Genomic DNA, 11793 nt, shown 5'->3' with positions numbered 1-11793 from the left:
ATTATTAATTAAATAAAAATAAGTGTTAATATTTTATGGTGTATTTTACTTCTAAATATTTCCCCTGTCTTCCTACCTGCTACAGATAATACCAGCATTCAAACAAATTTCTCTGAATACCCAGTGGTTACAGATCGGATTTTCAGACATGTATTTTCAGCTCACACACATAGCAAATAAACCTGGGACATGATTAAATACCACAGACCAGCAGAGTGGCTGGGCTTAAGGTACTGTATGGAGTTCTAGCCTGTCCCCACCAACTAGCCATTCCAGTGAATTTGTAATGCAGTGTCTGATAAGAAATAATGCACACTGGGTAAGAATGATGGAAAGTCAGCTGAGCTGTAAGAATTAAAAGCAATTGTGATTTTTTTAAAGCAGTCAGTAGAAATATTTAAGAGAAAGATCTTTAAAGAGTGTGTACCATATACCTATATACCTGTATGCATAAACACACATCTAAATTGCTCCTTCTTATTAAAATGACGACCTGTAGTTTTGCCCTGTAGTTGTGAGTGGGAAAAGTGCTTGGACTAATTTCTCAGTCAGTCAGGTTTCTACCTTCTGCCTCATGGGCGAGTCTCTCTCACGGGGGACATTTTTCAGACCACCTTCGTGGTCTCCATACCATTAATCCACTAGAGAACCAAATCTCCAGCTTGGATACCCAAATAGGCATTAAAAGCTCTGGATATATTCCTAAGCGTTTTCCTTTCCACATTCACCCAAATGGACAATTACATCCTTGTTTCGTCCTCTGCCGCTGAAAACACTGACGGGAATTATGCTAATGTGTTCACACCTGCTTTCTAGGGAGGACAGGGCACCCCGTAAATCAGTTTGCAGGACACACAGACTCAGGTAAACTATTATTTAAGTTACAAAATTAAGTGAAAGGCATTTTTAGGCAATTCTGAAAAGAATTCAATTGCTCTAAAATAACTTACGTGTAGTATATCTTCCATCTTGAGACTTTTTAAAAGTCTCCCCCAACAAGGTCAGTATTCCCCCAACAAGGACACGTAATACATAAAAGATCAAATACATAAGGATATCTGCATTTTATTATTTAAGATTCTTTGGGAGCAAGTGATAGAAAGCAATTCTAACCAGTGAATGAGAAAAGAGGTCTACATCAGAGGGACGCAGGGCAGCTGGGTTTCAGGAAGGCGTCAAACGGAAGCCCAGCACGCCTGGCCCCCCAGCTCTCTGCCTCTTTCTGCGGATCCAGGTCTCTGGGTGCCTCACACCTGTAGGGGGAGTGTGGCTGCCCTGGAGTCCCTGGGTCCACATGTTCCAGTTTTACCCACTCTGAGCAGCTAACTTGCTTTTTTCAGTCCCCAATTCTAAAAAAATCTCGGATTGGCCTGGCTCTTGGCCCCTTTACCTGGTTGCAGAGGTGAGGCCAGAGTGACAGCTTCCGGAAGCCTGCACTATGCACTGAGGCAGGGCTCAGAGAAGTGAGAACCATTGAGAGCTGGGAGACTACAGACTAATAGCCTTGTAAGTATCAGAATAAGACCTGTACCAGAGAGCATGTCAGCCAGGCGTGTAGCATAACCAGGGGCAGAAAGAGAGGTCAACAACTCTGAACCCCAAGACACATTCACAATATTCTGCTTATGACACAGTTCTGGGGAGAGATCTACAGCTCTCATCAACATTACAGGGGTCTAGAAACTCCCCCATTAACAACCTTTAATAAGGTTTAATAATAACCTTTAATAATACCCACCATCCTGTTAACACGGGCTAAACAATCTCAATCATTTAGTTAGTGCAGCCCTAGAAAGGAGTGTCTGATTTAACAAGACATGACTGTTAATGAAAAACGGGTAGGTTTTGAATCTAGACTGTCATGAACAGTTGAGAATCTACCCCTGGGTTTACTGTACTTTGTAAGACTTTATCATTTAAACAAGATCAAGGGAAGAGAGACAAAAAGTTGCCAAACCCAGAAAAATGTCTTTCTTTAAAAAATTTATTTTTACAGTTTGAGAAAAATAATTTATTGCATATATGTTGATTTATTTAGTTTTAAAATTTGTTTCTTGATCCTGTTACATATAAAATTACATAAAGAGAACAAAGTATACCAATTTTTCTATGTCTATCATACTTCTTGTACATACACTGCATTTCTTTTATTTTTAATTATACAAGGAATGCTGATTCCAAACATTTCTTGCAGTCTGTAAGTAAAACACACAGGTAGAATCTTGCACCCCCGATCATGCTCTCCATTCTAACGGCAGCTACTCTAACAATGAGGTAAGTGGTTTTCTGAAAAGTTACATGCATTTTGGAGCAAAGATCTGTGGTAAGATTTGTGAGCAATTTTTTTTGAAAGTCACCCGTTATAGTTTCACATCATAACATAATCTTCAGTTGCCCCAAAGCTCAAAAAACAAGTGGATATTACTTGCTTTTATTTATGTCCTGTTTACTTTTCTGTAAATAGGTATAACTTTTCAACAATGGAGTCAATTCCCCAACTTTTATGTCGCTCCTCAAAAGCATCAACCTTCTCGAGACAGTGAATATTGCACAAGGAACCTGAAACAAGAAGAGAGGGTGACCATCATGGACTTTCCTAACAACACATCAGATGGTCTTAAAAACAGTATGTACTGAAGATTTTACGTTATAGTGAAAATGAGAACATGCTAATGGCAAATTTTCTAAACTCTGAATTGTTCATAATTATATATATATATAAATCACTTCTAACTCCTAAGGCCTAAATTAAACATACTATTTCTCCAGAAGAATTCAAATATCTTTAGCAGAAGAATATCACTTAGCTAAAAAGGCGTTATTACAGAGATTGGTCCCTTTTCTAGGATAAAATAGAGTTCAATAAAATGGCTTCTGACTTTTAAAAGTTATATTTCTAGGAGGCGGAGCCAAGATGGCGGCGTGAGTAGAGCAGTGGAAATCTCCTCCCAAAAACACATAGAGCTATGAAAATATAACAAAGAAAAATCTTCCTAAAATAGAGACCACAGGACACAGGACAACATCCAGACTACATCCACACCTGCAAGAACCCAGCGCCTTGTGAAGGGGGTAAGATACAAGCCCCAGCCCGGCGGGACCCGAGCGCCCCTCCCCCCGGCTCCCGGCGGGTGGAGAGAAACCGGAGCGGTTTTTTTTTTTTTTTTTTTGGCGAGCGCTTTTTGGAAGCCTTAGAGGGACGGGCCCCCGTTGCTGGGGAGGCAGGGTGGCGGGACCGGTGAGGAGGTGCCTGGGAACGGCGCCGGAGGACAAAGAATATCCTGCGTTTCTCCCTGCGAGACCTGGGGGCGGGTGCCTGAGACCGGTGCCTGAGGACGGAGGAGGTCGCGCGTTTTTCCCCTTTTTTTTTTTTTTTTTTCTCTTTTTGGCGAGCGCTTTTTGGAAGCCTTGAAGGGACGGGGACCCCAGTGCTAGGGAGGCACGGTGGCGGGACTGGTGAGCGGGTGGCTGGGACCGGCGCCTGAGGACAAAGAATATCCCCCGTTTTTCCCTGCGGGACCGGTGGGCGGGTGCCTGAGACCGGCACTTGAGAACAGAGGAAATCGCGCGTTTTTCCCCTTTTTTTTTTCTCTTTTCTGTGAGTGCTTTTTGGAAGCCTAAAAGGGACAGGGACCCCGGTGCTAGGGAGGCAGGGCGGCGGGACTGGTGAGCGGGTGCCTGGGACCGGCACCTGAGGACAAAGAATATCCCGCATTTTTCCCTGTGGGACCGGTGGGTGGGTGCCTGAGACCAGCACCTGAGGACGGAAGAAATCGCGCGTTTTTCCCCTTTTTTTTCTCTCTTTTTGCCGAGTGCTTTTTGGAAGCCTTGAAGGGACAGGGACCCCGGTGCTAGGGAGGCAGGGCGGCGGGACTGGTGAGCGGGTGCGTGGGACCAGTGCCTGAGGACAAAGAATATTGAGCGTTCCTTCCCTGCGGGACCGGTGGGTGGGTGCTTTTTGGAAGCCTTGAAAGGACAGGGACCCTGGTGCTAGGGAGACAGGGCAGCAGGACCAGTGAGCGGGTGCCTGGGACCGGCACCTGAGGACAAAAAAAAAAAAAAAAAAAAAAAAAAAAATCGCTTGTTTTTCCCCTTTTTTTCCTTTTTTTTTTCTCTTTCTTTCTGTTCCCTCTCTCATTGTTGCTGCTGTTGTTTTGGTTTGGAGAGTGCTTTTTGGAAATCTTAAAGGGGCAGGACAGGTCACTTAGACCAGAAGCAGGGAATCTGGGGATCTCTGGGCACTCTAACCCCCTGGGCAGCAGGGAGCACAGAGGCCCCTTACGGAGATAAATAGCCTCCTGGCCGCTCCCCCTCCAACGGGGCTCCACCATTTTGGAGGAACAGCCCCAGCCAGGCCAAGCCCACAGCAACAGCGGAGATAAACCCCAAAGCAACTGGGCAGGAAGCAGAAGCCCTGTCTGCGCACAGCTGCCCAGCACAAGCAACTAGAGGTCGCTATTCTCCCAGGAAAAGGCTACAAACCAACAAGAAGGGAAGCTCTTCCAGCGGTCACTTGTACCAGCTCTGCAAACTATCTCTATCACCATGAAAAGGCAAAACTACAGGCAGACAAAGATCACAGAGACAACACCTGAGAAGGAGACAGACCTAACTAGTCTTCCTGAAAAAGAATTCAAAATAAAAATCATGAACATGCTGACAGAGATGCAGAGAAAAATGCAAGAGCAATGGGATGAGATGCAGAGAAAAATGCAAGAGCAGTGGGATGAGATGCAGAGAAAAATGCAAGAGCAGTGGGATGAAGTCCGGAAGGAGATCACAGATGTCAGGAAAGAGATCACAGAAGTGAAACAATCCCTGGAAGGATTTATAAGCAGAATGGATAAGATGCAAGAGGCCATTGAAGGAATAGAAGCCAGAGAACAGGAACGTATAGAAGCTGACATAGAGAGAGATAAAAGGATCTCCAGGAATGAAACAACACTAAGAGAAATATGTGACCAATACAAAAGGAAAAACATTCGTATTATAGGGATACCAGAAGAGGAAGAAAGAGGAAAAGGGATAGAAAGTGTCTTTGAAGAAATAATTGCTGAAAACTTCCCCAAACTGGGGGAGGAAATAATCGAACAGACCATGGAATTATACAGAACCCCCAACAGAAAGGATCCAAGGAGGACAACACCAAGACACATAATAATTAAAATGGCAAGGATCAAGGACAAGGAAAGAGTTTTAAAGGCAGCTAGAGAGAAAAAGGTCACCTATAAAGGAAAACCAATCAGGCTAACATCAGACTTCTCAACAGAAACCCTACAGGCCAGAAGAGAATGGCATGATATACTTAATGCAATGAAACAGAAGGGCCTTGAACCAAGGATACTGTATCCAGCACGACTATCATTTAAATATGATGGTGGGATCAAACAATTCCCAGACAAGCAAAAGCTGAGGGAATTTGCTTCCCACAAACCACCTCTACAGGGCATCCTACAGGGACTGCTCTAGATGGGAGCACCCCTAAAAAGAGCACAGAACAAAACACACAACATATGAAGAATGGAGGAGGAGGAATAAGAAGGGAGAGAAGAAAAGACTCTCCAGACAGTGTATATAACAGCTCAATAAGCGAGCTAAGTTAGGCAGTAAGATACTAAAGAAGCTAACCTTGAACCTTTGGTAACCACGAATCTAAAGCCTGCAATGGCAATAAGTACATATCTTTCAATAGTCACCCTAAATGTAAATGGACTTAATGCACCAATCAAAAGACATAGAGTAATAGAATGGATAAAAAAGCAAGACCCATCTATATGCTGCTTACAAGAAACTCACCTTAAACCCAAAGATAAGCATAGACTAAAAGTCAAGGGATGGAAAAACATATTTCAGGCAAACAACAGTGAGAAGAAAGCAGGGGTTGCAGTACTAATATCAGACAAAATAGACTTCAAAACAAAGAAAGTAACAAGAGATAAAGAAGGCCACTACATAATGATAAAGGGCTTAGTCCAACAAGAGGATATAACCATTCTAAATATATATGCACCCAATACAGGAGCACCAGCATATGTGAAGCAAATACTAACAGAACTAAAGAGGGAAATAGACTGCAATGCATTCATTGTAGGAGACTTCAACACACCACTCACCCCAAAGGATAGATCCACCGGGCAGAAAATAAGTAAAGACACACAGGCACTGAACAACACACTAGAACAGATGGACCTAATAGACATCTATAGAACTTTACATCCAAAAGCAACAGGATATACATTCTTCTCAAGTGCACATGGAACATTCTCCAGAATAGACCACATACTAGCTCACAAAAAGAGCCTCAGTAAATTCCACAATATTGAAATTCTACCAACCAGTTTTTCAGACCACAAAGGTATGAAAGTAGAAATAAATTCTACAAAGAAAACAAAAAGGCTCACAAACACATGGAGGCTTAACAACATGCTACTAAATAATCAATGGATCAATGAACAAATCAAAATAGAGATCAAGGAATATATAGAAACAAATGACAACAACAACACTAAGCCCCAACTTCTGTGGGATGCAGCGAAAGCAGTCTTAAGAGGAAAGTATATAGCAATCCAGGCACACTTGAAGAAGGAAGAACAATCCCAAATGAATAGTCTAACATCACAATTATTAAAACTGGAAAAAGAAGAACAAATGAGGCCTAAAGTCAGCAGAAGGAGGGACATAATAAAGATCAGAGAAGAAATAAACAAAATTGAGAAGAATAAAACAATAGCAAAAATCAACGAAACCAAGAGCTGGTTCTTTGAGAAAATAAACAAAATAGATAAGCCTCTAGCCCAACTTATTAAGAGAAAAAGAGAGTCAACACAAATCAACATAATCAGAAATGAGAATGGAAAAATCACGACAGACTCCACAGAAATACAAAGAATTATTAAAGACTACTATGAAAACCTATATGCCAACAAGCTGGAAAACCTAGAAGAAATGGACAACTTCCTAGAAAAATACAACCTTCCAAGACTGACCAAGGAAGAAACACAAAAGTTAAACAAACCAATTACAAGCAAAGAAATTGAAACAGTAATCAAAAAACTACCCAAGAACAAAACCCCGGGGCCGGACGGATTTACCTCGGAATTTTATCAGACACACAGAGAAGACATAATACCCATTCTCCTTAAAGTGTTCCACAAAATAGAAGAAGAGGGAATACTCCCAAACTCATTCTATGAAGCCAACATCACCCTAATACCAAAACCAGGAAAAGACCCCACCAAAAAAGAAAATTACAGACCAATATCCCTGATGAATGTAGATGCAAAAATACTCAATAAAATATTAGCAAACAGAATTCAACAGTATATCAAAAGGATCATACACCATGACCAAGTGGGGTTCATCCCAGGGATGCAAGGATGGTACAACATTCGAAAATCCATCAACATCATCCACCACATCAACAAAAAGAAAGACAAAAACCACATGATCATCTCCATAGATGCTGAAAAAGCATTTGACAAAATTCAACATCCATTCATGATAAAAACTCTCAGCAAAATGGGAATAGAGGGCAAGTACCTCAACATAATAAAGGCCATATATGATAAACCCACAGCCAGCATTATACTGAACAGCGAGAAGCTGAAAGCATTTCCACTGAGATCGGGAACCAGACAGGGATGCCCACTCTCCCCACTGTTATTTAACATAGTACTGGAGGTCCTAGCCACGGCAATCAGACAAAACAAAGAAATACAAGGAATCCAGATTGGTAAAGAAGAAGTTAAACTGTCACTATTTGCAGATGATATGATACTGTACATAAAAAACCCTAAAGACTCCACTCCAAAACTACTAGAACTGATATCGGAATACAGCAAAGTTGCAGGATACAAAATCAACACACAGAAATCTGTAGCTTTCCTATACACTAACAACGAATCAATAGAAAGAGAAATCAGGAAAACAATTCCATTCACCATTGCATCAAAAAGAATAAAATACCTAGGAATAAACCTAACCAAGGAAGTGAAAGACTTATACTCTGAAAACTACAAGTCACTCTTAAGAGAAATTAAAGGGGACACTAATAAATGGAAACTCATCCCATGCTCATGGCTAGGAAGAATTAATATCGTCAAAATGGCCATCCTGCCGAAAGCAATATACAAATTTGATGCAATCCCTCTCAAATTACCAGCAACATTCTTCAATGAATTGGAACAAATAATTCAAAAATTCATATGGAAACACCAAAGACCCCGAATAGCCAAAGCAATCCTGAAAAAGAAGAATAAAGTAGGGGGGATCTCACTCCCCAACTTCAAGCTCTACTACAAAGCCATAGTAATCAAGACAATTTGGTACTGGCACAAGAACAGAGCCACAGACCAGTGGAACAGATTAGAGACCCCAGAAATTAACCCAAACATATATGGTCAATTAATATTTGATAAAGGAGCCATGGACATACAATGGCAAAATGACAGTCTCTTCAACAGATGGTGCTGGCAAAACTGGACAGCTACATGTAGGAGAATGAAACTGGACCATTGTCTAACCCCATATACAAAGGTAAACTCAAAATGGATCAAAGACCTGAATGTAAGTCACGAAACCATTAAACTCTTGGAAAAAAACATAGGCAAAAACCTCTTAGACATAAACATGAGTGATCTCTTCTTGAACATATCTCCCCGGGCAAGGAAAACAACAGCAAAAATGAGCAAGTGGGACTACATTAAGCTGAAAAGCTTCTGTACAGCGAAAGACACCATCAATAGAACAAAAAGGAACCCTACAGTATGGGAGAATATATTTGAAAATGACAGATCTGATAAAGGCTTGACGTCCAGAATATATAAAGAGCTCACACGCCTCAACAAACAAAAAACAAATAACCCAATTAAAAAATGGGCAGAGGAACTGAACAGACAGTTCTCCAAAAAAGAAATACAGATGGCCAAGAGACACATGAAAAGATGCTCCACATCGCTAATTATCAGAGAAATGCAAATTAAAACTACAATGAGGTATCACCTCACACCAGTAAGGATAGCTGCCGTCCAAAAGACAAACAACAACAAATGTTGGCGAGGCTGTGGAGAAAGGGGAACCCTCCTACACTGCTGGTGGGAATGTAAATTAGTTCAACCATTGTGGAAAGCAGTATGGAGGTGCATCAAAATGCTCAAAACAGACCTACCATTTGACCCAGGAATTCCACTCCTAGGAATTTACCCTAAGAACGCAGCAATCAAGTTTGAGAAAGACAGATGCACTCCTATGTTTATCGCAGCACTATTTACAATAGCCAAGAATTGGAAGCAACCTAAATGTCCATCGGTAGATGAATGGATAAAGAAAATGTGGTACATATACACAATGGAATACTACTCAGCCATAAGAAGTGGAAAAATCCAACCATTTGCAGCAACATGGATGGAGCTGGAGAGTATTATGCTCAGTGAAATAAGCCAAGCGGAGAAAGAGAAATACCAAATGATTTCACTCATCTGAGGAGTATAGGAACAAAGGAAAAACTGAAGGAACAAAACAGCAGCAGAATTACAGAACCCAAAAATGGACTAACAGGTACCAAAGGGAAAGGAACTGGGGAGGATGGGTGGGCAGGGAGGGATAAGGGGGGGGAAGAAGAAGGGGGGTATTAAGATTAGCATGCATGGGGGGGAGGGAGAAAGGGGAGGGTGGGCTGCACAACACAGAGAGGACAAGTAGTGACTCTACCACATATTGCTAAGCTGATGGACAGTAACCGTAATGTGGTTGTTAGGGGGGACCTGATATAGGGGAGAGCATAGTAAACATAGTATTCTTCAGGTAAGTGTAGATTAAAAATTAAAAAAAAAAAAAGAAAGAAAGAAAGAAAAGGGGGATTACTCCTTAACAGGATAAAACTATTGGTAAATCAAAGATCAACGCATGCTTTAAATATCCTTAATGTTGATCACTTAAAGGGTGTCAGATGATCAGCTATGGAGGTACTCTTTTCTGATAATATTCCTTTCTCTTAATTAAAAAAAAAAAAAAAAAAAAAAGCAGTTACTGTGTGCTGACCTCCAATGAGTTCTGCACAGTGGTATAGAGGGCATGTCAAAGTGTGGGCAAAGGGTCTGTTTGTTTCTACGCAGAAGATCAAGGCCTAGCTTGGATACCCAGAAAATGAACTAAGATACGATATGAGGAGGAGCTTCCGGCATCAGCACTCTCTGGAGGACTCGTGCCGGGGGATGATCATCAAAAAGCCTCCACAGGGATCCGGACGATGCTGCGGTTGTGGCTGCATCCAGCCCACCGTCTCCTGGACTTGCCATAAGAAGGAGGAGGGAGATGTCTAGGCTGGCATGTGCATACAGTGAGACAACGAATTTGACTGGATCTGTACTGTTGGAACTCTACCAGGAGTTGGGAGGGGTGCAAGTTGTAGCACCCCAAAATCTCATGACTATAGACTATCTATGGTTAAAAGAACATATGGGATGTGAACAGATCCCAGAAATGGGCTGCTTTAATTTGTCTGATGGTTCAAGTACAGTTCGAAAATATCCATCATATCATAGATAAATTTTCACAAATGCCTAGGGTGCCTAAATGGTTTTCTTGGCTTCACTGGAGATGGCTGGTAATTATAGATTTGCTTTGTTTATGTCACCGTATTCCTATTATGTTAATATGTGTGTGCAAATTAGTTAGTAGTTTAAAACCTATACATACTTAAGGTACTCTACAAGAAGATATGTCAAAGAAATAATCAATCCTCCCAAGTTTCCTTCATATGCTACATCTATAGCTTTTCTTCTTCCTTCCTAATTACAAACCTTAAATAGAATTCGTGCCTCATATCGAATTTACCGAGTATCATAATTCCTTCAGGTGGTAAAGATACCTCGAGACAAGTGCTGGGCATAGAAGCCACAGGGCATAAATCTGCAAAGAAGTTAAAAGCTAACCTTTGCAAACAATATGGCTTCTCTCTCACTTACCAACTTTACATTTCCCTGTATGGCCCCGGAAGATGACTGGTTAGCCAGAGACGGGTAAGATTCCTCAAGGGAGGAACAACCTAAGACAGGCACAGTCGCAGGGGGGCCATCAGGTGAGAATTTGGGGATCAACAGAGGTGAGGCTCAGAACCTCACCCCCCCTGCTTTGAGAGAAATCTTCTGCATCCATGGATGTCTTGCTGCCCTTGTCTAGCCTGGATTAATACTTAGTCCATAGGCACACACCTGATCATCTGATCATCTACATTTGCCTTCTTACAGCACTAAACTATGTTTTCTACCTTTATCTTGCATCTACCTACCACTTCAGCATTTTATTAAAAATAAAAATAATAATAATAATAGGAGAAATGTGGGATCAACATATAAATCAAGTACAAAAATCAAATGAATATTCATATTTGACCTGATGGTTTATAGGTCATATTGCATGATCAAAACCGAAAGTTTCTGTGATGAATGCCCTTGTACTGTTCACCATGTAAGAATTTATTCACTCTGTAAGAATTCGTTCACCATGTAAGAACTTGTTCGTTATGCTTCAGAAGATTGGAGACTGACGAGAATTAGGCTTGAGATGGATTAATGATTGTACATTGGGCATTGACCCCCCTATACTGAATTTTATTGTTGTTAACAACCATTTGATCAATAAATATGAGAGATGCCCTCTCAAAAAAAAAAAAAAAAAAAAAAAAAAAAAAAAAAAAAAAAAGTTATATTTCTAGATGCTAATAGTTTGCTAACAGCTCAAAGATGTTAACTGTTGACTTTAGTTCAAAAGTGACAGTGCCTATCCGTAACTTAC

General features: G+C 41.1%; 1 protein-coding gene across 6 annotated transcripts in view; it reads right to left on the bottom strand.

The window, feature by feature from the left end:
* Positions 1 to 1966: 1966 nt before the first annotated feature.
* TPMT (thiopurine S-methyltransferase) overlaps positions 1967 to 11793 on the bottom strand; it is a 28042-nt gene continuing 18215 nt past the window's right edge. For 5 of the 6 annotated variants that reach the window (XM_036994398.2, XM_036994399.2, XM_073224061.1 and 2 more), the window contains one exon: positions 1967 to 2559. In XM_036994398.2, the coding sequence (XP_036850293.1) occupies positions 2447 to 2559 (113 nt within the window). In that variant the 3' untranslated portion in view covers positions 1967 to 2446. The remainder of the gene's footprint in view (positions 2560 to 11793) is intronic. The other variant, XR_012126002.1, reaches the window with a different exon arrangement.

This window comes from Manis javanica, chromosome 16 (genome assembly GCF_040802235.1).
Source record: "Manis javanica isolate MJ-LG chromosome 16, MJ_LKY, whole genome shotgun sequence".
Classification (NCBI taxonomy): domain Eukaryota; kingdom Metazoa; phylum Chordata; class Mammalia; order Pholidota; family Manidae; genus Manis; species Manis javanica.
The sequence above is the reverse complement of the archived record's forward strand: the minus strand, read 5'-3'. Positions and strand labels throughout refer to the sequence as shown.